Consider the following 27,223-nt stretch of genomic DNA (forward strand, 5'->3'; position numbering starts at 1 on the left):
CAGACACTGCAGTTTGAATGTGATTGGTTCCACCTGTTTTTCCTGCCAGGACAAGTCAAAATGTCTGTTGTGAAAAAAAAAGTCTATGAATGAGATTTAATAGCAAGATTACATTTTTGAATAAAGATTTACTTAGAGCCTAGTTTACTTTCAGTATAGCAGGACAGGATAACTTTTATGTCTTAACTGGAGTTCACACTATGTGCAGGAAGTGTAAGCTGACACTAGGTGGCGCCTCAGACTACATGCCTTTGCCTGTACCACAGACTGTAATGACTAGCCCTAATAGGTCCATATAAATTGAAGCTATAAAGTGTGCACATTTCCATAATGGCACTGGCAATTACTATCAGTCTCATATAATTACATGGCAATAAAAATCACAGATGTACGCTCATTGGATGCAATTTCGTTGAAATCTTTATTCAGAAAAAAAACATATTAACATTATTTATAACTGTCCATTTGACAATTTTGTCATCAACATACATTAACACAAAAATATGTGAATCAACATTAGTTTGGTCAGGACGTGGTGGAGTGAAAACTGACAGGAAAAGAAAAGGATAAATAAAAGAATAAACTGTTCTCTAAAAAATAAAAGCTTCTGCACATCAGCAAAGTAATCAAGTGAGGAAGGCTGAGGAGATTAGAGTACCATCTCTCTGCTGTAGCTTTGGAGGCGGTCATCAAGGCGGATGATCGCGTCCGCAGTCCGTTTAAGGATGTTTAAAAAAACAAAACCTCATACATGTCAAAAACAAAGTTGATATATACAGACACCATTTAGGCCCTTTGATTTTTTTTTTTTTTTTCTTTTAGAGAACAACATTAATGAAAACATTCCCCATTCTTCTTGGTTCTCAGTTTCAGTCGAGGAGAAACTGATTCTTGGACGACTTCATTCAAAATGTACATGTAAGTGTATGAACCGAACACTGGTAAACATGCTTCAGTGCCCGAAGACACAAATAAAGGTAGGAGAGCTCAGTCGTCTATGGTTACTCGTGCTGCACGGGGCCCCGGGGCCCCTGAAGCCTTTGTACAGCTGGGTCTAAATGGTTAAGAAGGCAGCCAAGTCAGTCAGTCAATTTATAAACACCTAGGCTAAATTGGTTTTACATGCAGCATCTTTTTGCTTGATTGTTGAAATTATTTCATTTTTTAAGTTTTTTTTTTTTTTGCTTGATTTGAGTTGTATTGAACGGCAAAGTAGCACACGATGTAGCCTCGCACCAGAAGCAGAATCCACAATCAGAGAAGGGCCGGAGACGACATTAATGACTGAAACACACTGTGTGGAGCAGATATGAGTGTGTGTCCTCACATTAGGCCGTGGTGTAACTTCTGCTTCTGTCTGCAGGACTGTCAATGTTTGACCTCACTGACTGAACACGGTCCAGTTGAGCTCAGAGGCGTCTGGGTGCACTTGGGTTGAGGGGAAGGGTCTTGAATTCATCCTTGCACATCACGTTATCACTTTAAATCGTCATCATAATTACCATCATTAACATCATTTAACAAGAAGTTACGAAAACAGAGGAAGGGGGGGTTCAGCTGATCGGAAAAATCAGCCAGTTACGTAAATGCCCCATTTTCATCAGTGCCGCTGGTTGACAACCACGAAGGGTTTTCGTTACACAAAACAGTGGGCAAGGGATAAGAATAGGCTTTGTTCGAGCACACAAATACAGAAAGGAGAGGAGGAGGAGGAGGTGGAGAAAGCAAAAGAGCCGGAAGAACAAAAAAAAAAAGAAAAAAAAAAAAAAAGACAAATATGTAAACATCGGGGGGGGGGGGGGGGGGGGGGGGGTTATCCCTCTCAGAAGCTGTAGCAATCAACACACCATCAAGCACAATCCAGAGCTTAACAATCAAGAAATCCACAGTTTGGACAATTTTGCAATCCATAATCCATTGCGTAATCCAGCCTGTTCCCTTTCTAGCCCTTTCTAGGTCCTTTCAGTTCTGGGAGGCTGGGTGGGGAGGAGGTGAGGGAGTGTGTCAAAGAGTAGACCTAAATGTGTGTGTGTTTTCTGACTGTGTAGGTGTGTGTTAGGCATATTCCTGTGTGTGTATGTCCGTAAATGTGTACATTCTGGCATAGCTGTGTGTTCAGGTGTAAACTCGTTTGTATCCGCTGCTGACATCCCTTCATTAATGCATCTCAGAGTTGAGTTTGTCCTGGAAGATGTACAGGTTGTTGGTGGCGGCGATGGCAATGATGTTCTCAGTCGGGTGCCAGGCTGTGTGGAGGATCTTCTTGGTGAAGTCCAGGCTGTCCACGCTGATGTCGTCCTTCCGGCGTTTTCCTCCGGCGGCGCAGACCCTTCGCGGCTTCAGGACAGCACGGGGTTTGCTGCTCTCTCGTGATGCCTCCAGGGTCACGTCGCGTTTGGTGTTGCGGTCGAACATGCGAAAGAAGTTGTTGTAGGCTCCAGTCATGATGACACTGAGGAGAGAAATGATCAGTTACTACAGTCTGAAGGGTTTCATTCTCTTTTCTCTTTGAGTATTAATCTGGTGAGGACTGTAATCGACTATATTAACTTCCCAAACTACCTTAACCCTTAACTCCATCGCTAAATGTAAAGGGTCACTTCCTCCAAATTACAAAGGGATGGGATGCATGGTAGGGATGCATGATAATATCGGCACGTCACTGGACTTGGCCGATGTTGGCCTCAAAATTGAAATTGAAAAACATCACCATCACGGTAAGAGTATGCATGTATAATATGATGCTAATTCCACTACAGAAGAGACAAAATTTAGGTGGGAAAAAATTGGATATATCGATATTGGTTATATATCGTATATATATATATATATATATATATATATATATATATATATATATATTATAGTTGTTATATACCGGCATATCAGATATTAGCGAAAAACCCAATATCATGCATCCCAGCAGTTTTACTTGTGTAAGATTTTAAATGCAGGACTTCACTTGGGTTAGGTTACTTAATTTGTACCCATAGATAGATTTGTTTTGGAGTAGACAAGGCAGCCACACATTTTACAACACAGAAAATAGCCAGACATGAATAAAGTACATGATAAAAGTACCTATAATGGAGTATTTGAACACTGTGGTACTTCTGCGTACATAAAGATCTGAGTATTTCTCTTAACACTTAGTACTGAAACACAGAAACACATCCAGACACTTCACGTACCTGTCTGAGCCGTTCCAGGCACACTCAAACTTGTCGAAGATGCAGTCGTTTTCGTAAAGGGAACACAACTTGCTGCGGAGGTAATCGTGAACCTGGAAGAACACACACACACACACACACACACACACACACACACACACACACACACACACGCACACGCACACACACACACACAGAAATTATTAAAAATGAGTCCAGCACACAGCTGCTTCAATCCCAGGTATTGACTCTCTGTGTACACTATAAATAGAGGAGAGCAGAAGACTCACACACACACACACACACACACACGCACATGCACACGCACACACACACTCACACTCACTCACACACACACACACACACACACACACACACACACACACACAGACAAAACACATTAAACATGTAACACAAACCTCCCTGAAGGCAACTCTAATGAGACACAACACCAGCCCTGAGCAATACGAGGGCCAGGAGTACATTTTAATCTAAACTCCTTTTCCATATCAGTAAACCCATTAACATCCAAACCCACCAAGGGCATGATAATACAGACACACATGTGAACACACACACACACACACACACACACACACACACACACACACACACGTATTCACTGACTAATAACTCTTTTCCCCTGTGCTTTCATTGCACCTGCCTGTGTCAGCAGTGTGATGCAAGGGGTTGAAATCTACACCTTCCTGCAGCCGCTGCACTCTGCATTAGGCCCCCTATTTTCACATTCTGCATAAAGTCAGCAGTCAACAGTCGCTTCACGATCAATAAATGGTCAAGCTGAGGTCGGCTCACGGTTGTACATCAAACCAGGTGACATTTTTGTTTTCCCCTATGGGTCTCTCAGCCCGGGGTGAAATGATACAGTGTCAGCTGAAGTTGAATATATATCATCTCTTTTTCCCAGTGTGCGTGATCTCTGATTTAGAGCACAGCGCCTCCTCCCTCATGGATCTGTACATGTTTCTCATGTTCCAGGAGGAGTAAGAGTGTAAGTTTACCAGAGTCAGAGCCCTGAAATCCCTTCTCTCCCCTCAGTTTACTCCACTCAGCCTCTGCCAACCCTCTTTCTCATCCTCTCACTTACAAACTCTCCTTCTATTCTTCCCTCCTCATCTCATCACACCATCCTCACACTCCTCCCCAAGCCCTCACCTCTCTCTCCCCCCCTTCCTCCCTCTCTGTGCTGCATTGCAGATCTAGGTGTCGGGCACTGTGTAAGGTATCCCTCCTTCCCATTTCGCTTTATGAGTGGAGGCTCGGCGGACTATAAATAGCTCCAGTGCGTCTTGGCCTCCCACTCCTGGCGGCCTCACAGGCCCTCACACGTCAGGCAGACACACACATGTTCACCCACACACCCGCGGCAGGAATACTAAACACACTCTGAAAGAAGGAGTTGATAAATACTTCTACTGCACATATTTGCATAAACAGAGGCTGGTACGGCTGATTGTAAACACTTAGAAGTGACACACGAGATAAATTGTGTGCGGATGTGAGAAAGATAGCACACACACACAAAAAAAAATCAGCTTTATAGTTAGTTTTGTGTGTGTACATTGTGTACAGCACGTCAAGCAATATCGTTCGTGCTTGTCTCACACATGTATTAATCTGCCAAATATACACAATCTGATGCATCTACAGATTATAGTAAAAAAAACTTAGGCCTCAGCAACGGTTTCTGGTGATTCTGCACTCACGGGAAAAAGTACATTCTCTGGCTCGTAATCAATCCAATTATCCTTAAAAGGTTTTGGAAAAATCTAATCATCAGCAAGTCCTGTGATTCTGAGAGACAACTATCTTCCCATGATTCATTTCTGTCTCTTATTATTCATATTTCCAGGATGACAAAGCCCTCTTTCAGTAAAAGGACAGTTAGTCACCCAGCAGTCACAAACAAAAAGCTCTACTTAAAGAATCTGAGCAGCAACACTGACCTGGACTGTGCCTGAAGACTAAATCCTGCACGTAACAAACATCTGAACTTTGCTGTATGGGATTCAGACAAGCTGGAGGGTGACAAATTAAAGAAAAGGCCAGTGTAGATGGGCAACTTCACAAAAGGATTGCTCGTCTTTTACGGCTGCTCCATCTGCACAAATTGTAATTCTTTAAGCACCTGCAAATGGTGAAATGTGACCTTAACTGCACTGTCAAGCAAATAGCAACTCTGCGCTCCTGTGCTATTTAAATTAGGTAATATGCATACATTTGGCGCAAAACAGGCCCCTTTCTATGCAAATGAACCTCACTATAAAAACAATCCAATTCAGAAAAATCTCCATTAATAGCCTCATGAAGCTCTGGCAAAAGTTCAGTCAGGAAGATAATACTTTTCATGCTCAGGCTGTCAGTTTTCTTTCTCACCCTGCCGTTCACTCCTTGCACGCATGCTCACTCACTATCTCTAGGTGTCATTGTCTGCCTGTCAATTTAGTCATCAGCTGTTTTCAGCTGATTGACTATCAACCAATAGCACAGCGACACACTCTGTCAGCCTGTCATCTCACTGCTCCTCATTTTCAATATAGTAGTAGTTCTTTCCTGCTGCAGCCATGCATGCCTTCCACCTCTCCATCACCATCACCACTGAGTTTGCACTATAACACCATTAGTGCAATATCTTTTGTGAACTGGACCTTGAGACGAGGCAGACAGGGGTTGCAAGTGATGTACAATTCATGGTGCTATCAGTGGCCATTCAGTGGCCACAATACATTCTTTGTGAATTGTTGGGCCAACACAAGCCAGAAGAACAGCTTCACTGCTGTCTGAGATAGATTATCAAGTGTCTCTTATCCAAGCCATGAATTCAGGTGAATTTCCTCCTACTAATCTGTAACTTTATCTGTCACACAAAAATTAACACAAACGTTGGGTTGGAGATGTGAGAGGTTTGTGGGACTGCTCTGTGATAAGACTTTTATGGGAAAAATTGCTGAACTATATGACAGATGATCTGGGGATTTGTATTCCAAAGTGCCCTATAGTTTAGGTTTAATGTGTGACATCTCTAATACACCTCACAGAATCAAATACAGCCAAATATAATATGTTCCGGCCTTGTATCAGTGATAAGGCTTGTCTGTAGTAAATGATTTTCATAACATGGTGTTTTTTTTTTATTGTGGACTCAAAGGAATAAAAATCAAACTGGTGGTTATACATTTTAAGAATGGCTCTTATGTGTTCATGTAAATTAACTCTTCAGATTTACTTTAATCAATCTAATCTAATAAATAACATAACAAATGAGGACACATACAACAACATATCCATAATGTAAAATATAATTTTCAAGAGAGAGAAAAGAAACTTACTTCTATTCTTAGTTACTTATTTCCCAGCATGTGGATGCATATGTTTGTTTGTTGTCCTCCAGTAATTTTATGTATTTAATAAATGAATAAAATAATGTAAAGAAAATTAAACATATGCAGGACTTTGTGGCAGCAGCATGTGTTTTGGCACTAGGGTATCATCAGCAGAGTAATAATGAGAATGTTGGGTGATAGAGGCTGTTAGTAATGATTGAATGTTATCAGTCAGCTGATGAAGCAGGAATAAAACAGTGGAGTGACTCAACAGACGAGAGGATTCAGTGACAATATGTTAATGCTCCCTCCACAACTGATCGGATCACCTTTCCCCAGAGTCAATTTGCTGCTCGCCTGAGGGAATCTCACCGCAGAAGCCAAACCAAAGAGAAATATATTCATTCTCATGTTTTTTGTATTTCAACCTCGTAATTTGCACATGTGGTCGGTCACACACCTGGTATGTCTCCAGGGGCTTGCTCTCCATGTTGAGGTCCCAGACTTTGGCAGTCAGGTAGTCTCTGGTGAGCAGGTAGCGACCGCTGTGGCTGAACTTGACATCGGACACAGAGGAGATGATCTCGGAGAAGAAGGAGCGGGCGCTGGGATCCTCGGGCTCCTCAAACACTGGAGATTGTGGGAGAGAGGGAGAGGAGGGTGAGTGCTGAAGCCAGGCAAAAACAGTGTGTCACATGATGATACTATGTGTGTCTCTATCTCATGAGCATAGATAAAAACATGTCTCAGATGAGTCTATATGCTGACAGTAATCTATAAGACAGACAGACCACACAGGTGACTTCTGTATGTTCATGGTGTCGCTGTCTAAATTGCTCTGTGTCTTAATATCAGAACATCTCAAACAGAACAATCACATGTCTTCTACAAAGACAGAAACCTGGTAAATACAGGTATTTCTCACTGAATGTAACAAACAAAAATGAAATCCCTTGCTGCCTGTGGAGGTGCTCCACTGAATACAATTTGCAATGTTCACTGTGCTCGTGACTCATACTGGTCAGAACTCATGGGAAACTGGCCATTTCAACTTCGAAGTACACAAAAACAAAAAGGAAAAGAACGTTAGGAAACAATAAATCTGAAGCATATGAGGAAAATTTGCCATGAATTGAATTGTTGTCCCTTCAGGACAGCAGATTTATGGGTAAACTAACCCTGCTCTACATTAATGGACCAGGAGAGGAAAGAAACATTATCAGATGGTAAAAAATGATCCTAAGGAGACATATTGTGCTCCTGAACTGAAAGGAAATCACTTATTACAGGTTGGGTTTTAGATAATTTACTTTCTATTGGATGAACATACCTGAGGTTTTTCAGGTTGAGTTCATTAACATTACAAATTGAATAAACATTGTTAAGTATCAAATCACCACCACAGATGATAGTCCCTGATTTGATCTACATAACCATGCATACATAAAGCAAACTAATAATGATAGTCCACTCTGATGGATTAAGTATCTTAAGCAAGTCTCTGCAAGTTGATTTTCATGAGCTAAATGAAAAGTCAGGAGATCCCCAAAGTGATTAAAATTTGTCATGCAGGGGCATGACAAATGAAGTAGCACTCCTCAGCCAATCTACTGGCATTTGCTCTCTCCATTTAATAGTGTTTGAGATATTTCAGTCTGGGCAAAAGTGGTGGACTGACCGATCAACTGACACTGCCTCCTGGAGCAATGCTGCTAGCATGCCTAAAAACATCATCTCTATAAACAGATATCTTTATGACTGTGCAGAATCTGTAGGAAATCTTGGTATCGGAAGCATTCTGGTTTCTGTTTAGTCTGAGTAGTAGTGACCAATCACGTTTGGGCGGCAGGTAAACAGTAGGTAAACAGTCAGTGTGGAGAGCAAAAGAGGCAAAAAGCACTGGCCAAAATGCAAAATGCAAATGCGAACCCATCGGCTAATGTCTGACGACAGTTTAACTTTCCTTTGTATTCATATGGAGATATCTGTTGCTGAAATGACCAGCACATGGAAGAGGATGTCTTGGCCCAGATATCCACTGGCTACATTGGAACCCTCAAAATATTCACCATTGCCCCAACAGGCTTATCAAAGTCTGACCCAATTGGGTTCCAAGATTGCTACAAACATGAACTTTATATTTTGAAACACATGACTGCCTGAAAGGTTGGACCTTCATCTGAAAACTTATTCATAGGCTAAAACGCGCAAAAGTACCAGTATCAGACATTTTGGCCTTTTAAGGCTCCTTAAGGAGATGGGGTATATTTAAAAACATAATGTGTATGTTTCGAGCTCTCAGCATGTTTACTCACATTTGGAGTGTTTGTCGCAGAGCGCTGCTTCTCTCATGTCACAGAGGCGCAGGGTGCCTTTGCTGCTGCTATAGACAAACAGGTTACAGTGGTGGGGGTGAAACTCAGCCGCCGTGATCACCTCTGTCAGATCCTCCATGTTGGCTGGCTTGATGTCCACAATGTCTGAGAGGAAGCATTGCTCAGGAAAACAACATAAGAGAGTCCACTTCTCAGGGCCTGCAGTGTAGGCTATAAACCCTGCCCCGATCATGATAGGGGTTAAATGGGGGGAAGTTTTTCCCCAGAGATGATAAGTTTGGTTTTAATTAGTTATGTGATGAAATAAAAAGGGGGGTTGACGTCGGAATCATGTACAGTAGGAGGATATGCAGACGCATTGTCCATCGTTATATATAGTCATTGGTTTTTACCAGGTCCCCAGGAACGCAGCTCAGCTTTGCTTCCAATTTTCCGCAGTGGCCTCACACGGTACTGATACGTAAAAATCCCCTGCAACTCCAAAAACATTTTCGCCATAGATCCCCATTGAAAGGACACCTCAAACTTCAAACAAGGTAAATCATGACTCTTTCTATTGTTATTTTTCTCCTTGAGTCGAGAAAAACGATTTAAAAATCTGTGATGTCATCACAATTTAAATTTTATGAGCCAAGCAGGAATTCGTGGGCAGAGCCAGCGTGCGAAACACTACCGCAAATGTTAACACAGAAGCTGGGAACCTTTTTGGTGTATGTGCCAGGTGAGCAACTCCATAGGACTGAATAGGCGCCATATTTGGGTCCACTATCAAGGCATTATTATACATCTCTGGTTTTTACCTGCTGAAGTCAACCTGTATGTACGTATTCATTCATTCATCCTTTTATCAGTTCTATTCACTAACTGGCCAAATGAAAAACTAATTATATTGTGTTTGAATTCATGTAAAAAACACACACACAAGTGTATGTAAATGTATACGTAACCCTCACACTGTAAATAATTTACAGAAGAAATAAAGCAAACCAATTTAAATATATCTTGGGGGGATTGTTGGGAGAAAAGTAATTCCATATTCAGATAAACTGTAATATTATAAATCCTGTCTGGGTCATGGATGTGACTGTACTGTGTCCTATTGAGCTGGATTAGAACTCAGAGCGGGGCTGAAATATTTATGCAGCCTTTGAATTATTCATTAAGCTACATTTTCACTCCTCAAGAATAATATTCCCCTCCCCCAACACTGTGTGTCTTTGTGCATTTCTTTATACAACAAAGTGGGATTTGCAATGTGGGAGTTGTGTGAGTGTGTGTGTGGGTGGGATTTGATTATTGTGCATGTACAAGCATCTATGTGTTAATGTATGCATTAATTATCTGTGTCCTTGTGCTTTAATAAATCCAGTCCTGCTTTAATATGAGTTTGTGCATGTGATGATGATATATGTGTGTCTTCTCTCCTCCTCACTATCAATGTAGAGCACAACCCACAAAGGATACTGAAGCTGCGGTCGGTGATGTCCAGATGCCAGAGGTTGATCCTCAGGTCATCGGCTGACATGTAGGTCTCATAGTCGGAGTTGACGGAAATGGAGTTGACGTGGTAGGTGTGGGCGTTGGCAAACACTCGCCGCGGGCTCACCTCCACCATCAGGTCCATCGGCATCAACACCGGCACCTTTAAAGACATAAAGACAGAGAGCAGTTAAACACCACACATAACTGATTAGGAGAAGACAGATGATACAGACAGTAGATTAAATCTAAATACTGTCATTGTATCATGAATTAATATTTAATGCATTACTTCCTTTGACATCAATAATACATTACTGCTGGAGCCCCAACTTGCCCGCTTGATAGCAGGATCAAGAGCCAATTCGGTGCATGAGTTAAAGCTCATTTGGCTGCATTTTCATATCTTCGCATTTGCATTAAAACACAATTTCTTTGTCCAATACATGATTTCCATTTTCACACACAGCTTAAATGTGTGGCTCTATTTGCATACGGCACAGCGGGAGCACTGTCACATAACACATACATGTTCTCGGGCCTCTACAAAGACAGACATATTATACGTGCATACACTCACACATGGGCTCACTTTGCGTAGTTCAGATGTTGTGTTGCTGTTCAGTGGGGAAAAGAGGATTCCTCTGCCCTCACACACTCATGCATGCACACATGTACCATTGTGCCAGTGACCCATTTTTGCACATGCAAAAACATCTGTACCCACTGACCCAGTTCTGTTACACAACCCACTGCATTTATGAATGTTTTACCTTGCAGGAGATAGAGACAGACAGAAAGATGTTACCTGTAGGGAGGTGACGGTGGAGATGTCCTTGATGCGACCCTCTTCATCCTTCAGGTTGTACCCCTCTGGCCGTTTGTCTCTTTCACTCACCTTCCACAACTTAATGGTCTTATCTGGGAATCAGACAGGGCCGTTAGGCGATCAGATAAGAACAGATTTAATCGGAAAGTGTGACAAATGAATAAAAGGTGCTTGCTGACACAGGAAGCTATCTGGTCTTAGATTAGATGTGATTAAACATATTAGAGTAGGCTAAATATGGAATATCATCTCAAATTGGTGAAGCTAAAAGCCTAAAATCTCAAAAAGGAGCTGTTTTAGGATTTTACTGAAAGACATGATAAACTCAGGCACTTGAACTTGAAAAGAAATGACTTAATAGACAAGCTAATCCACCGCACTCCAAATTGTCAGCTCTGAAAGACAGCTTGGACTCTGAAGCTCTAAATGAGCAAACAGCAAGGTTTTGTGTAATCAGTGCTGACAGACACAGAGAGTCCCTGTATTATATTGAAAAAATGACAGCAAGCTTTCCAGCAGCAGCATTACCCAACTGCTGAGACAGGTCTTACATTTTTCATACCCTAAATCATAAATAATGTACTACTTAAATAAATCAATAACAGGGCTCTGTGGGAAAATCTATACATCTTCCAATACAGCCATAAACTCTTAATGTAAACTGTCCGAGGCAGACATACTCCTAATGCACTGCAAACATGTGATGCAACACAAGCAACAACTCATCTCTTTAGGCGAGGGGAAATGTGCTTTCTGACTCAAGAAACTCAAACACTTGTTAAAGGGATAGTTTGGAGTATTTGAATTAATTAATTTTACTTTGCTGAACACTGCAGCTGCTGGTCCACCACTGCCTTGATCAAGTAATTTGTGTGTGTTATTGTGTGACTTTGGTGTTTTAAAGGGTCAGTTCAAATTAACCAGAGTTACACAAGAACACAAAACAATTATCCGATTGAGGCAGTGGTAGACCAGCAGCTCCGGTTTTCTGCTGGATAAAAATACTGTTTTTGTCAAAGGAGTCTGGTGGCTTTGAAAAGAGCATAAATAATAGCTTCAGTTCCCCCTCGGAAAGAGCTGTCTGATGGTGAGCTAAAGCTGTGAAAATATTCTAAATATAGTGTACACTTAAACTGATATCGATTTTTTTTAGGAGGCTTAAATTTTGTATTGCTGCTACCCCGGCCAGCACTGCTTAACTTCCATGGTGGTACTCCAGTCTGTTTCTGCACACTGGGAGTGTTCCGACTGCCATCTACTGTATGTAATACACTGACTGTAAATAAGCACCTCATACAACCCCACTTCGGAGAAATCCTAACTATTCCTTAAGGGAGAAACAATGTGAAATAATCTTTCAAACTGGTTTAAAGGAAGTGCTTTCCCACAAAAGATCATGAACCCACATCACTCCTTCCACATCTTCCTCTAAGATGCATGTATTTGTGTGTGTCTGTGTGTGTGTGTGGGCTGTCTCACCATTGGTGGAGAGGAGGAAGTGTGCGGCGTTCTGCTGAGGCAGCCATCGGATCTTATTGATCTTCTCCTCAATCTCCAGACTCTTAAGGTAGTCGAACTCGGGCTCATGGCTCTGGAAGGTGCTGTAGACATTATACTCTCCCTGTGAGAATGGCTCAGTCTTGCTCTGTGGAATGAAAAGGAGTTAGATGGAAATGTGGGGAGAATGATGAGCACTTTCTCACAGAATCACAGTAATGTAATGCAACACCCTGGGCTGGAGCCAGCCTCATTCACCTTGATCATGTGAAGAAATAGCATGGCACGGACTCTGCACAGCTATAATGATACAGTCTCTGACATAGCGGGAGTATCAACTATTAATCAATCAATCTAGACTGTAGCTGGAGGGGAGCGGTGTGCGTTCATCACTGCTCTCACAGCTGGAATGAAAAATTGTATATTTGGGTGTGTGTGTGTGTGCGTATGTGCCTACCTCAGGTTCCCTCTGAAAGATGACCACTCGGCCTCCCTTGTCCCCTGTGGCCAGGAGCTCTCCGGTGTGGTTGAACTCAACAGTGGAGATGATATCAGCTGGAGAGAGACAGACACAGAGGCAGAGATAGAGGAAGAGAAAGAGAAATATAGCATGAGAGGAAAGAACGGTGGGGAAAGAGAGAGGAATAGCCATTAGCTAATTGACCACGCATCATAATTCATCTACATAACCTGTTTATCTGGCTCTAAATTATTCAACCAAGTCAACAGTCAATGCATTAACATGTAAGTGGATTACAATATGCAAATTAACGTGTAGAATAAAACAATATTTGATCTCTAACACAAATATTCTGCATTTATGTTTAAGCTTCAAGAGAAAATTCAGATTATATAGCACATATTAGCCCATACACACACACACACACACACACACACACACACAGCTGTTTCACACTAGGCCCAGGTGTTATCCGTGTTCCAGTATGACACATACACAGTGACGCACACTATGACACTTCCAGTACACAAGATTACACTGTCACTTGAGTTCATGTTCATGTCTCTGTGTGTGTGTGTGTGTGTATAAGAGTAATTACGCACTCTTTCATCTCTGTAGTGTTCTTAAGTGTAAACACAACTCAGAGTGTATTTGCATTAGTGACTAAATATCATTCAAAGATAATTTTTCAGGACCCCCATTTGCATACTTGCAACAATGTCCCCATCACTAGCTCTGTGTCCCGAAACACCAACACAGTCTGACTCAGTGACAGCACTGTAATATGAAGAGCAAGCACGTTATTAACCACTTTGCACTTACTGACTCAGTGCTTTCAGTGGACCTCCCTTCATCACACAGCACACACAGTGAGGAGTAGAGAGCACTTGGTTGTACTGTCCAATGAAGGGCACGTCAGCGTGATATCTGAAACCTGAATCTGTTTTAATGTTACATGTAATCTCCTGACTGCATTTCTGTCTACCTATCCTCCTTTCTTTTCCCCTTTATACAGCGAGTTTTATTTTGTAATATCTATTTGCAGACAGAGCTGATCTGGAGGGAGGAAAAATCTTGGTGGTTAAACCTCTTTCATAGTACTCAGAAACTTAGTTTCAATTAAAGATGTAGCCATGTAAAGTCATCTACAGGTTATCTAAGAGCCTGTTTATACCTGGTCTTAACATGCACCTTGGGCAATCCAATCACAATTGGACAGCGCTTAAATCAAGTATAATCAACCACCAATATGCATTGCGGCCCAATCACTCAAACCACTTGCTGAGGTAGTCTGGGATGCATTTGTCCACATTTCTATTGTAGTGTAAATACTAATGCGTTATGATACATCCCTGACAAGAACTACATCATCAGTGCAGGATGTGGCGGTTGTTTCACCAATGCTTTATAAACTATTTTATGACGAGTGTTGTGTGACTGCCAATTGTTTTGCCCCATGAAAGGAGCAGGGTTATGATGATGGATTGATCTGGATCAGTTAATCGATTCAATGGACAATGATTCAATATCATCAATGCAAAGTGAAAATATCATCTTTAAAATATGCTTTTATTTTGAAATTCCCATGGCATGTCTGTGTCACTATTTCCATCCAAGCACACCTCTGTCCTAAACATTCAAACAGTGCTAATGGCCTAGCGCAAGGCAGATAATGGTATCTTCTCATATCAACCTCAGGCCCCTGAATCAAATCCAAAACGTATAGTGGCAGCCTTTGAGATATCATCATATATCATGTCATTGTCCTAACAATCAATACGGTATTGTATCCTAATGAAACTTGTGGTTTACACCGCTGAGAAGGAGACGTGTTGAATTCTGCTGACTGCGATATATCTCCAGCTGTACCGACAGAACTGTTAACACGATAAGTGAGCAGCTAGCAAGAGTGTGGATGTAATTACTGTGCTTGCAGCCCGGTGACCTTCTAGCATAAGTGCCCAAGGCAGGAACGATATCGGAACACAAAATGGTCAACAAGAGATATATATTGGTCACATAATAGGTGATATGTCTCAGCTGTCTACTTGTGTTCAGATCCTTGAAATGTATGTTAATACCAGGCTGCTAAACTCAAAACTCAAGTTAACCACGCTGTGTAAGCTAATTTGCTAGTTTGCTTACCATTTAAAATCAAGAATGACATAGTCGTGACTGGATCAATTTTAAAAATCAATCATCATGTAAATGCTACATTTGCCATATTTTGAATTGCTGTGTCATCTTCCTACATTCAAGCTTCTTACCAACACTAAACCTGACTTACAAGTTAACAAGTCCAGTCTGTTTTCCAGCTGAGGTTGAGTGAATGTTCAGTTCAGTTGTGAAGTTTCCAATCTGTGGTTTGACTTCACACTTGTAAATACAAAAAAGCCGTGTTAAGGACAGACAGTTGCTGGTGATGCTGATCACCATGGTGATGACTTCAGTGCTTTTCAATTGATTCTCAAGCTTTTTTTTTCTCCATTGAAATTTTATGCATATGTTGTTGTCCCCTCATGACACCCACCATCCTACTCTATCATGGTGCAGAATTGGTTCAGTTTTTAGGTCAGCAGTTCAGGTGCTGGTGGATGAGGCAGTGAGTCAGATTTTGAATTTGCATGTTTCTCTCAGATTGTTCAAATCAGCTCACTGCTCTTTAAGCTATTTTAATGGTTTGAAGTCTTTTCACCAGCTAATTTCTGTCATCAAGTCTCTGCTGTAGTGGAATTAATATCATATTATGCATGTATACTCTTTTCGTGATGGCCCACCAGCAGACGAAGACATGAAATAGAATGCTTTTCAATATATGTAATATTCGTTCATTGTGCAAAATAAGAAAAAGCATGTTGGCCGATTCTGATTGTTCTTTTTCAAGGCCAATATCGGCCAATACCGATGATGTGTCGATATCATCGTGCATCCCTGCAATAAATCTATGCCAGCTAAAAACAAAAAACTTACAGTTAACTTCAATTTATGTTCAAGGTAATGGAGACAGAAGCTGTACAGCCCACAGTCTCATCAACACGGTATATTTTGACTGCACTAGCCTCCAAAGCAGTCCTGCCTCACAGAGATTTTTATACAACAAAAGCTCTGACTTCTACAGCACGACCAAATAATATTTTCAAAGATGCCACAGATTAGATTTAAAAATAATTTAATGTCAGATGTGGTATCCCAATAAGCCTTTGACAAAAGGGGTCCACTGAGCTCAGTTTTGATAGAAAAGAACATGGTCCTCAAGCGCTGACTGTAATAAAAATAGAGTGTGGAGAGTGTATTTATTGAGAGTCGGAGTGATTCAAAGCTGTAGCCTTGCCTATTTTGTGGTGGCCTTGAGAGAGAGAGATTTTATGATGAGGGGAGGCAGGGACTACTCCTCAATCTCTACACTAACACAACCTTATTCACCCTGTTCCTCACACATCTCATGTATTACTGGTTTCTATCATTTTTCCACTACTCTTGCACTGCTTCTTGATCTCCCAGTCACTGCAGGGCCTTCGTTATTCCTCACTTTCAATTTCTTTCTACAATCCCAGGCTTTCTCTCAATCACTCTCCCCCCACACGTTCTTTTGTCATCGCTTGTTCCCTAGTTTCTCTCTTTTGCCCCATTTCACTCTCTCATTTCTTCCTGGTTGTCTATCCACATTCATCTCTCTCTCTCTCTCTCTCTCTCTCTCTCTCTCTCTCTCTCTCTCATCCCTCCCCCACGGCACTCTGCCGCCTGGCTGTATGTTAGTGTGTATGTAGTGGTGGTACTGCTGGTGGTGGTGGAAGAATGGATGGAAAGGATGGAAAGGGAGGTGGAGGGAAGAGGCGCTGGGGCGGAGGCGGTGGAGGGGTCCTTCGGTGAGCAGGGGTTGCCATGGTAACAGGCTGAGCCAACCAGTAGCAGGGGTACTCGTAACGGTTAGCCGTATATGGCAGTCTGGTGAAGGAGGAAGTGGGATTCATCAATCCAATCCTCGCAGAGGGAGCGTGGTAAAATAATTATGGCGCTGCAGTTTTGTCCACTAACAAACATTGCTAAATTAATACCAGGAGATGGAGCCGACACTATGGTCCAAATTGAGGATATGCAGATAATTAATGCATACACACACACACACACACACACACACACACACTCATGACAGCACTCGAGCACAAACTCTAGACATGCAGTGAAATTCACAAACACACGTAAGCACACCAGGCAGCTTTGAATTCACAAGTCACGTAACGATGCACAGCAAATGTTCGGCTTGACGCTGTGTGTGCGTGTGCATATTTACAGATAACTGTGTGTCCACTCAAGTCGCACAGAGAAAGAGCTAAGCTAAGCAAAACCCACAGGAGCGGTACACAATATAGCTGAATAAAATATGGAGCACACACTCTCCACTCTCATCCTCTTTATCTGCCTGTGTTTCTCTGTCTCACTTACACACACACACACACACACACACACACACCTCACACCCATCTGTCTCTCTGATGTTCTCTATTAGAGTAGAAAAATAGACCTTTAGGAACACAAACATCTATCGCAGAAACAAGTACCATCATGTGCGCTGGGCTTCTCCTGTAACAGGCACAACTGGCCAGCGTCCTGATGTGTTTGTTTGTGTGTGTGTGTGTGTGTGTGTATGTGTGTTTGACTATCTGTTGGGCTGTCAAGTCGCAAGTCAATATAGTGTGGATGTGTGTGTGCAACAGTACAGCAAGCTAGCTGTGTCTGTCTCCCACAGACAGTCCATTAGCATCAGCAGGCCTGTCTGACTCATCGCCACACTGCAGGAGCTGGGGGAACACACTGTGACTGCAAGTGCACGCGCCCACACGTACAGTTCATTTCAGCACAATACAACACACAAACATGAATGAACCCAATGACACAAAGAAGCATGAAAAAACACGCACAAGTGAAAAACACACAGACACTCAAATGCGCTGTGAGGTGTTTACGAGGACAGCGGCTCCTCAGCGATCAAAGCATGATGTTGTAGGGAGAGCTGGAATGATTCATGATCGACAGGAAAGATGTCAACAACAATTCTGGAAATTGCTTAATACTCTAAGTCTTTTATTAAGCCAAAATGCTGTTGCTGCTCCAGCTTTGGAAATTTGAGAATTTGCTTTTTTTCTCTGTTTTATCTCTCTGTCAATTGAATATCTTTGAAACTTTGGGGACGACACTACGAACTGTAAAATAACTGCTAGAGCTTAAGTGATTAGAAAAGAATGATCTTCAACAGTTTAATAACAGACAACTTTAGAGTAAAAATGACAAACACACCCTAATTCAAGCCTCTCAATTGCAAGGATTTGTTACTTTTCTTTGTCTTGAGAAAGTATTTCACTGCTGGAACGATGGTCTTTTCATAAAACTAGGCTGTCTATGCAGTAGAAAGACGAAAATACTTTTTGAACTGTGTGCTATATGACCAAGGTGAACAGAAAAAGAGGACTGTGGCATTTGCTTTTGCTCAAGAGGCAGAAAACCTACAACTACCAGAATGCACTACATCACACTGGACTGAACACTACCGCTGGTGGGTGATGCAAAGCGGGTTTGTCCGTTTCAACCATACATTTATAATAATACCTTGATACTGGATGCCAAGATGGCGCCTATTCATTCCACTGAAGTTGGAATGAATATTTGAGGACTTGAAGACTTCACATTGTGATGACACTGCAGATTTTTAAAACGCTTTTCTCAGCTTGAGGAACGTTTCACAAACATAAAACCTCCATGGATCAAAAGTTTCTAACAAAAAGAGTCGTAATTGACACTGTTTGCAGTTTGAGGTGTCCTGTCAACAGTTTTACAGACATCTCTTTTATAATGGTGGCTGCAGGGAAAAACTGGCTTCAAGGCTGAACAGTAGGGGTAGGGGAAAAATCGACACAGCAAAGTATCGTGATATATTTGTGTGGCATTTGTATCGTCACACAGTATTGATTTTTTTATTATATAAATTATTATATTACAAATAAAAATCAAACTTTAGGTCGCCTACTAGAATACTATAATCAATTGCTTTTCAGTCCACTAGATACATTTTGGTGCAGCAGAAAATGGCTAAAGTGAGATGAAAAGAAATAAAACAAATAAAACAAACGTTGGCAAAGTTTTCCTTTAGGGACATAATTTACAGTTGTAATTCACAATATATTGCAACATATTCTATCGCAATGCTCAGCATATCGCAACATATGTAAAATCGCAATAATAGTGTATCGTGATAATATTGTATCGTGGATCCTCTGGTGATTCTCACCCCTACTAAACCATGTCCCTGGGGACCTGGTCTCAACACAGGAAACAATATGGCTGCTGGCTGGAACCAAACAATCTCAAATTACAGTTAAACAGTACGCTAGGCAAGAAATAAGCGACATAGTTGAGCTGGGAGATGAGCAGGGAGATCTGGGTGTTGGTAAAATGGAGGGAAATTTACCATAGTTCATTTAAACATACTACTCATACTGTCACGATACAAAGCTAGTTGAAAATTAGAAAAGTATCTCTTTAAGTGATGGTAAACTGAATATCTCAGGGTTCTGGTAGATTGATTCAACACAACACACAATCTGAAGATGTCACCTGAGCCTTCAGGAAAATGTGATCATCATTTTTCTCTATTGTCTGACATTTCATGAGGTAACAATTAATCATATGATCAAGAAAAAAAATAGATGGATTAATTAACATTGACAATAATAGTTAGACTTAAGATCAGTACTCATCTGTGGCACATCTGAGAACAGAGGAGGTTTATGGGATAGATAAGGGTGGTGGCATAGGTAGGAAGGTGGATTTCCTCATTTCTTTTTGTTAAGGCTACTACAGCGACAGGGAGGGGAGCAGACGCCCTACAGTCCCAATTATAGATATCTTAGGACTGGGTAAACACAGACCATTAAAGCCGAGCCAAAAACACACACTCCTTAAAAGACAGGACAAGCCACCACTCAGCAGGAGATGTGTGTATATATGTGTGTTGGCGAGTGTGTGTGTGCATGCTGCAGCTCAAGCACCCCGCATTTCCTGTGTACATGTGCACAAGTGTGTGTACTCAATTACCCTGTAGAGAAATAAACTGGTTGGGGGGAGAAAGGGAGAGGAGGGTGCGAAGGAGACGAGGGGAGAGACTGCCGGAGGGAGACGTTAAATTGATCCCTGTCCTGCAGTTTTGGAGTTATTGGGGGAAAAATGGTGTATGTGTTTGTGTTAGAGGTGCACATGTGTGGAGAGGAGTGATTTAAGCCCAGCACAGCAGGGAATCTGCCATTTCTCCAAACACACATCGGCACAATGGAGCAGAGCTGGTGTGAGCCTAATGGTTATAGACACAAACAATTAGAATCACAGACCAAGCCGGCTTCAGCGTGTGTGAAATACACCTGTAATCCTGCTTTGCCTCGCTGCAAAGACATCTTCCAGTTGTATGAATTCTAAAAGCTGCAATGTCTGATTCATTTTAGATATAAATCAATTTGTTTTTCAAACAGATTTGTGGGACCGTAACACAGAAAAAAAGATTAGGAGCTTAGCTCGTTCACAGCCAGAGTAACCCCAGCAATACTGAAAACTACTGAGGACATCTAATAAAGACTGAAATGTAATCCCATATTTAGAAGACTCTCGGCCTTTATTTATGCTGCCACTCTTATCTTTCAGTTTGGATGTATTTAGAGTGGAAACATTTAGTCGATCAACACAAAATGATTCTGCAACAATTCTGATTTTGAAGAAGTGAGGTCTTATTTTGGCAAAAATTCATAAAATTCATTGATTCCAGCTTCTCAGATGTTACTTTTTGCTGCCTTCTTTAGTCTTTTATGAAGGCAAATTAAATACTTTGGGCTGCTTGTCAGATAAAACAAGCATTTTGAAGGCTGTGAGCAGCCGTGGCAGGCATTTTTAACTATGTTTGGGCATGTTATAGACCACACAATTAATCACTAAGTTGAGAAAATAAACGGTAGATGAATTAGTGGAAAATAATCATGAGCTGTGGCCGTGCGTGTGTGGGTTTATGAATGTCTGCACAGTACATGTGCAGAGTACGTGTGCTTGTGTGGTTCAGCGAGTGCATCTGTGCATGTTCATGTGGATGCGTGAGTGTCTGTGTGTCGTTCTCCATATCAAATGGAGGTGGAAGTATGATAGATGCTTTGAAGAAAATGGGGTGTCAACTAGTCAAACTATTTAAAGAAATCAAGTCACACACTCACTCACTCACACACACACACACACACACACACAATCCACGCTGAAGCAGGCAGACTGAGACAAAAATAAAGAGGCAGGTACAAAAATAGAGACACACAAAAAGGATGAGGCAGGCGGACAGAGACAAAGTGATGTTTAAGATATTTATAACACTCAGACTCACATGAGAATTCACCTGACTCAAAGGACACACACGCACACACTTTTTACATTCAACCACCCACCCACACAAACTCTCATATCTCACACTGGGGTCATGTGGGCACAACTGTGCGACACAGATATGACCTTCGGGATAGAAGAGGATAGAGCACACACCTTCAGTGTAAGAGGCAAACGGCTCGGGCTCCAGAGAAAGGGTAGTGATGTCGGAGCACAGGACCTGGATGGGGCTCAACATCCTGGGGGAGGACTCCAGGGTGGAGAGGGGTGGACAGGATGGGCGGAGCTCTTCAGGCTATAGCCAGGAGCAGCCCTGCAAGAGGAGCAAGGATGGAGGGGAGGGAAGGGAGGGAGGGAGGGAGGGAGGGAGGAAGGCAACAGGGAGGAGCAGAGGGTAAGGAGGGAAGGACCGGGGAGGGTGGATGGGGTTAAGGGTAGGGACTGAGTTACTGCATCACCACATCTGGCCATGAGTACTCACAAGAGAAAAAAATACTGATGGTGTATTTATGATCATTCTGTATCTGTACAACATGATGTATTCACATGTTGGGTCTGGCACCAAGGCTTGCAAGACATGCAGGATAGACAGAGATAGACAGCTTGTGGGACAGAGTCTTAGTATGTCTCAAGTTTTGCAGGTGAGCGTTAAAAGGAGCAGGGATAGCTCTCACATTTCCACCAAGGTGACTGACACTAGCCCCTTTTACACTGCCTGTTCAATGGTGCGAATGTTGTGCTGTTATTCTGCCACGCCTTTCTGTATAAAAGGTGCACATAACACAGGATGGAGAGACTGTTGTTCTGAGTTGTTCCGCCTTCAAGCTGGCAGTGGTGGTAGTAACAAAGCTAATTTAGTGTAATAAGTGTGAACTGGCAGGATAGGACGGGTGTGATGTTTTGATGACGTGTTATGTGTGCAGCCCACTACTGTGAGATTAAAAAGGCAGCTCTCAGCAGTTAGAAGATAACTCAAAGAGGAAAAACAGTAACCTAAAATGTCCAACAACTTGGGGACACACTGAGGTCTGGGGGCTCCTTACCCTCCGAGCAGAGGAAGAGTTAAGGAAGATTGTTTAAAAAAGCTGCCCAGTGCTTATGTTGTATGTAGAGGCAGAAGCTGTTGTGTTAAACGCATGCCTATCACACCTCTTTTGCTTCCAGAACACTGGCATGCTGTCTAAAATCACATACCAAGGTGGCATTATGCCTACATTTTTTCAGGCTGTTCTCACACATTATTCGGAAATTTTCTCACACAATCTAACCCACCAAAATTCGTACATATCGCACATGACGATGAGCCAGTAATTTGTGCATAACCAACGTATTTTGGAATGACCAGTGCCCTAAAAGGAGTAAAAAAGGAAGCTGTCCTGAGCAGCCCAGTTAGGAGGCAGGTAGGGGCGGTGGATGGGTCACAAAACACAGGACTTACCCCTGGGACCTTCCCCAAGGAGAGCAGTGGTCGGAATCATGTGAAGTTTGAGCTAACTTTGAGTCATTTTAAGGTACATCCTCAGCATGTTTCCTTTCCTAAACCTAACCACAGTAACTTGTCTAAACCGAACCTCCATGACTTTATGTTAATTGTGTAACTTTATTTAAGGTCGCAACGTCATTTGTGGGCCACTAATTCACAGAGCATCATGAACCATTGTTTGAAGATATGTTGTTTCTTGGTTCCTGTGTAAAAAAATAAAGCTGGTGTAATGAGGTTCTTCCTTGCAGCAGTATTGCAAGATGTCTGTGTAAAAAGGGCTATTGACTGCCAATTAGAAAAGAGCAGTGAGAGCTGGGGAAAGCTCAATACTTTCATACAGGTATGATGACTAACAATTACTTTCAATATTGATTAATCTGCTAAAATGTCAAACATAATGGCATCTGCTCATCTCAGGTTTCTAAAGCCTAAAGCAATTTCTTTAAAATCCCAAAAGAATAGAGATTTGAAATTATATGAAATGAAAACAAGCAAGTAAATATTCATATTCAAAATGCTGCGATCAGCAAATGCTGATGTTAGAGTATGTATACATTTATATTCAAACATTTATATGTTTCGTTTTTACTCAACAGCATTGATACTTCTGTATAAGATGCACATTAATAACGGGGGTTAGTGTGAATGCATTATTTATGAAATCAGTCATAAATAATTTACTTAAACTTTACTCAAAAATGTCAAAATTCAGAATTTTGATGCAGTATGTAATTGTTGTTATTACTTCCTCATCCATCCTTGAACCCAATGCCTCTCCAGTCAGAGGTGGGGTGTAGCAAAGGGAGATATTGAGGAGAGCAGAAGGAGTGAGAGGAAGGGAGTAAGAGATGAAGGGACGAAGGGGAGGGGGGTTAAGGTAGAGGGAGGTTAAGCATCCCTCCTCTGTAGGAGTTAAAGGGCAGGGGGAATCCCCACGGGAAGATCTACAGACACACTGATATGTATGCACGCACACACATATAAACACACACAAAACCCTTGCAGACAGACACACGTACATACACACACAGACCTGAGCCAACAAAAAGACACACAGTATGCACTCAAAGACACAGACTTGAATGTGAATGCAACACAAGCGAAAAAGAAAGAAAGATGGAGACACACATGAACGAAATACACCCAAGCATAAAATCACACGCACCACCTCTCTCTGTCTTTCTCTTTCACACACACAGACACACATACAGAGACACATTGTGTTTGTGCAGCCTTTAGAGCACTGTTGGATAATTGTTTGGCAGACGCGCCACTTCAGCACTGGGCAATGCTGTGAGTTGCATTAGAGGACCAATGGGGAGAGGGAGAGAGGGAGGCAGTGGGGGATGGAAATGGGGAGGAGGACGGGGGATGGGGTGAACATTGAGGAAAGGTGGAGGGGGTTGGAGTGGATGTAGAAGAGGAGGCAGGTAATGAATCACTTTGTTTATTTGTGACAGGAATTATCTGTTTTGGGCCATTATGGGGAATTGTTGTGAGATTGATTTTTAGAGTAGTTACTCCTCTGCAACTATCTATTTTCAGCCTGTCCATGTGTTGCACAGTCCTGTCAGGCCAATAGTGTTCAGTGGTGTGTCCACCTTGCTGTGTGCTCATCAGCAATTCACCCTGAATAATGTCTGTGTCTGCCTGAGATGTGTGGAATAATTAATACTGCCATTATTGGTGGGTGGAGAGGATCCGTCAATCATATTGGCCAAGCATGAAAAGCGGCATGTTTATCATCACGGACTGTTGCTATGGCAATAATGGATGGTTGGTGATGGATGTTAAGGCTGATTTTCTGCCACTAACTCATCAGAATCCCTTTCTGAAATGGACAAAGACACAGATTGCTCATGGAAAGTCTGTATGTGTAAGAGAAGACAAACACTCGCACACACAGGGACAAACAAAGACACACACAAACACACAGATATTATTCAATCTTCTCTGCAATACAGTAGGCTGAATGCACACACGCATTTACACAATCAACAGGCAGCACTACAGGTCTCCCCTGACTACAGTATGTGGCTCTGTACGAGGGATATTATATTACAGCACAGACACAGGAAGCATAATTCCTTTCTGCAGTGACACGAGGATCACAAATGAGCTCGCAACACGTTCATGACCCCCAAATGATAATCCGCTGTTCTGGTCTAAGAGGCGTGGCGAACAATGAGCTGAGTGTAAGAAACAGACTGGGGACAGACAGACAGGCAGGAATGACGGACAGGGAAGCTAGTGTGCAGGTGAGATTAGTGGTGTAATTGAGATTAGCAGAAGGGGGGTTATCCAAGGTTATAATCCACCTGTTTTATGAAACAAACCAAAAGAAGTTAGTGGTTTGCACAGTATGAGTGCTGCTGGACTTTTTAATAGAGGTGATACTCAATATACTTAATTAGACACTATGCATGTGTGTGACTGTATCATGATCTGGGAGATGACATGCAGCGCAATGAGTAAGAGAATGTGGTGGAAATTTCTGGCTTGTTTTTCTGGAGATGCCTGCTGTTACAGAAAAAACTATTCTCCCACACAAACAGAGACATACATACACACATTCGGTCACAGGCCAGATCAATTCTTCCCTGCAGTGTAACAAAATAGCTGTTACACAACGTAAGAGAGAGGTTGCAATAGCACAAATAAACAAAAAGACAGAAATGAAAGGTGCAGGACACAAAAAATGATAAGAGAAGAAGAGGAGGGACAGAGGAGAGGAAAACTTGTCTAAGATGGCTTAATTCTACAGACAGGAGAGCGCTGGCTCCCTAGTTCTTGTTGCTCTGTCTGCAACTCTGTCCGATCAACACACAGCTTACAGAAGATTAGGAAGCTGTCCTGAGCTTGCTTTTGCAGACACACACTTTGTCACGTACACACACTCTCTGACACACAGAAGCACACTCACATGGGGGCACACTTAAACACACACTTTGTAACATACAAACACATGCAGTGTCCTCTGTCATGTTCTTACCTTCAGTCACATAATTGTGGTCGGGGAGGAAGCCGCGGTGGTTGAGCGTCGGTGTGGCGTCAGTGTCTTCGCCCATCAGCGGGGCTGGGGGAAGCGCCCGTCTCGGTGGGGCAGCGTGGTGGTGGCAGATCGGTGGTGGAGGGGGTGGTGGGGATGCCGGCCAGCACAGCGCCCATACTGTTGCCCGCAGACGCCTCCTCAGCACAAGGGCGCAGAGCCGGGCATCCTATTCTTAAATGAGGAGGGAGTGGGCCTGTCCCGAAGGAGGGATGAGTGCGCGTAGGAGTCCGCACAACTGCTTCTGTGAGCCAGATACAAACCTGCAGGAGGAGGATTATTTAAAAACAATTCAAAAACTACCAGGGGTGAGCTTGATTTGTGTCTCGGAAGAGCACACAGCACTTGTGAGGCAAGAAAAATCCAGCGCACCCTGTGGCCACTCTGCAGCTGCTGAGTCCAGGTGTGGCCAGACCGATTCTACTCTCGCAAAACACACACAACATACACAGCCCTGTGCTCGCAGAAATGGGTAAAGTCCCTACTTGTTAATGGATGCTTTAAAAGAGGAGAGGAGAGGAGAGGAGATGAAGAGGAGGAGGAGAAGAGTGGGGGGAGGGGAGAGAGGGATGAGCAGAGCCCCTGGTCGGTGTATCTGCAGTGCTGCTGCTTCTGCAGTGAACTCACACTCGTGGACACACATAGACACACACAGTGGGACAAACACTCACCCACACACTCGGCAGCTTGTGGGTCAGGTACTCCTCAGTGGATCCTCCATGAATAATGTCGCTCTCTTCCTCAGCGGCAAACTGTCTCTCTGGTTTCTCGGCTGTTCCAGTATGAGGAGGAAAATCCTACTGGCCCTGCGTTCTGCTGCAGTCTGCGCTCTGGCGTATGTATGAAAGGCAGAGCGAGAGGTAGAGAGAGGGGGAGGGAGAGTGAGAGAGAGAGAGGATTTGTCCTGCTGCGCTGGTACGTGTGTGATGCATCGGAGCAGGCCCCGCCTACTCCTCGTCGCAAGCCAATCATCACAGCGCTGATATCTGCCTGACCACTGACTGCAGGTGATTAAATATGATAAAGAAATGGAGAGGGATGGAGTGGGTGGCACAGCCGAGGTGGCAGAGTGTCTTCTAAGGTTGTGACTAATGGGAGAGAAAGCAGAGAGAGCAAGAGAGAGGGTGAGACTGTTTCACTTGACTGGGTGCTGAATATGAACCACAGTACAGT

General features: G+C 42.6%; 1 protein-coding gene across 2 annotated transcripts; it reads right to left on the bottom strand.

Moving 5' to 3' along the window:
- Window positions 1-404: 404 nt before the first annotated feature.
- On the bottom strand, window positions 405-26,211 carry LOC117261118 (serine/threonine-protein phosphatase 2A 55 kDa regulatory subunit B gamma isoform). 2 transcript variants are annotated; one of them, XM_033633360.2, is made up of 10 exons: window positions 25,994-26,168; window positions 21,675-21,831; window positions 13,113-13,210; window positions 12,638-12,803; window positions 11,138-11,250; window positions 10,315-10,492; window positions 8,830-8,994; window positions 6,975-7,144; window positions 3,192-3,283; window positions 405-2,452 (listed from the first exon to the last, which is right to left on the bottom strand). In XM_033633360.2, exons 2-10 carry the CDS (start codon window positions 21,754-21,756, stop codon window positions 2,158-2,160), a joined length of 1,359 nt encoding a protein of 452 aa, XP_033489251.1. In that variant the 5' UTR covers window positions 21,757-21,831; window positions 25,994-26,168; the 3' UTR covers window positions 405-2,157. The 2 variants fall into 2 exon arrangements, with proteins under 2 accessions (XP_033489251.1, XP_033489252.1); XM_033633361.2 differs by lacking the exon at window positions 21,675-21,831 and having other exon boundaries at window positions 25,994-26,211.
- Between the last annotated feature and the right edge of the window lie 1,012 nt (window positions 26,212-27,223).

The sequence above is a fragment of the Epinephelus lanceolatus genome, chromosome 7, assembly GCF_041903045.1.
Source record: "Epinephelus lanceolatus isolate andai-2023 chromosome 7, ASM4190304v1, whole genome shotgun sequence".
Classification (NCBI taxonomy): Eukaryota; Metazoa; Chordata; class Actinopteri; order Perciformes; family Serranidae; genus Epinephelus; species Epinephelus lanceolatus.

Excerpts from the sequence above, each read along its gene's own strand:
- LOC117261118 (XM_033633360.2), bottom strand. The coding sequence starts at position 21,756 with ATGTTGAGCCCCATCCAGGTCCTGTGCTCCGACATCACTACCCTTTCT. Across the intron at positions 12,804-13,112 it reads TCTTTCAGAGGGAACCTGAG|AGCAAGACTGAGCCATTCTC; the intron begins GTAGGCACATAC and ends TTCATTCCACAG. Across the intron at positions 3,284-6,974 it reads AGCCCCTGGAGACATACCAG|GTTCACGATTACCTCCGCAG; the intron begins GTGTGTGACCGA and ends GTGTTCTTCCAG.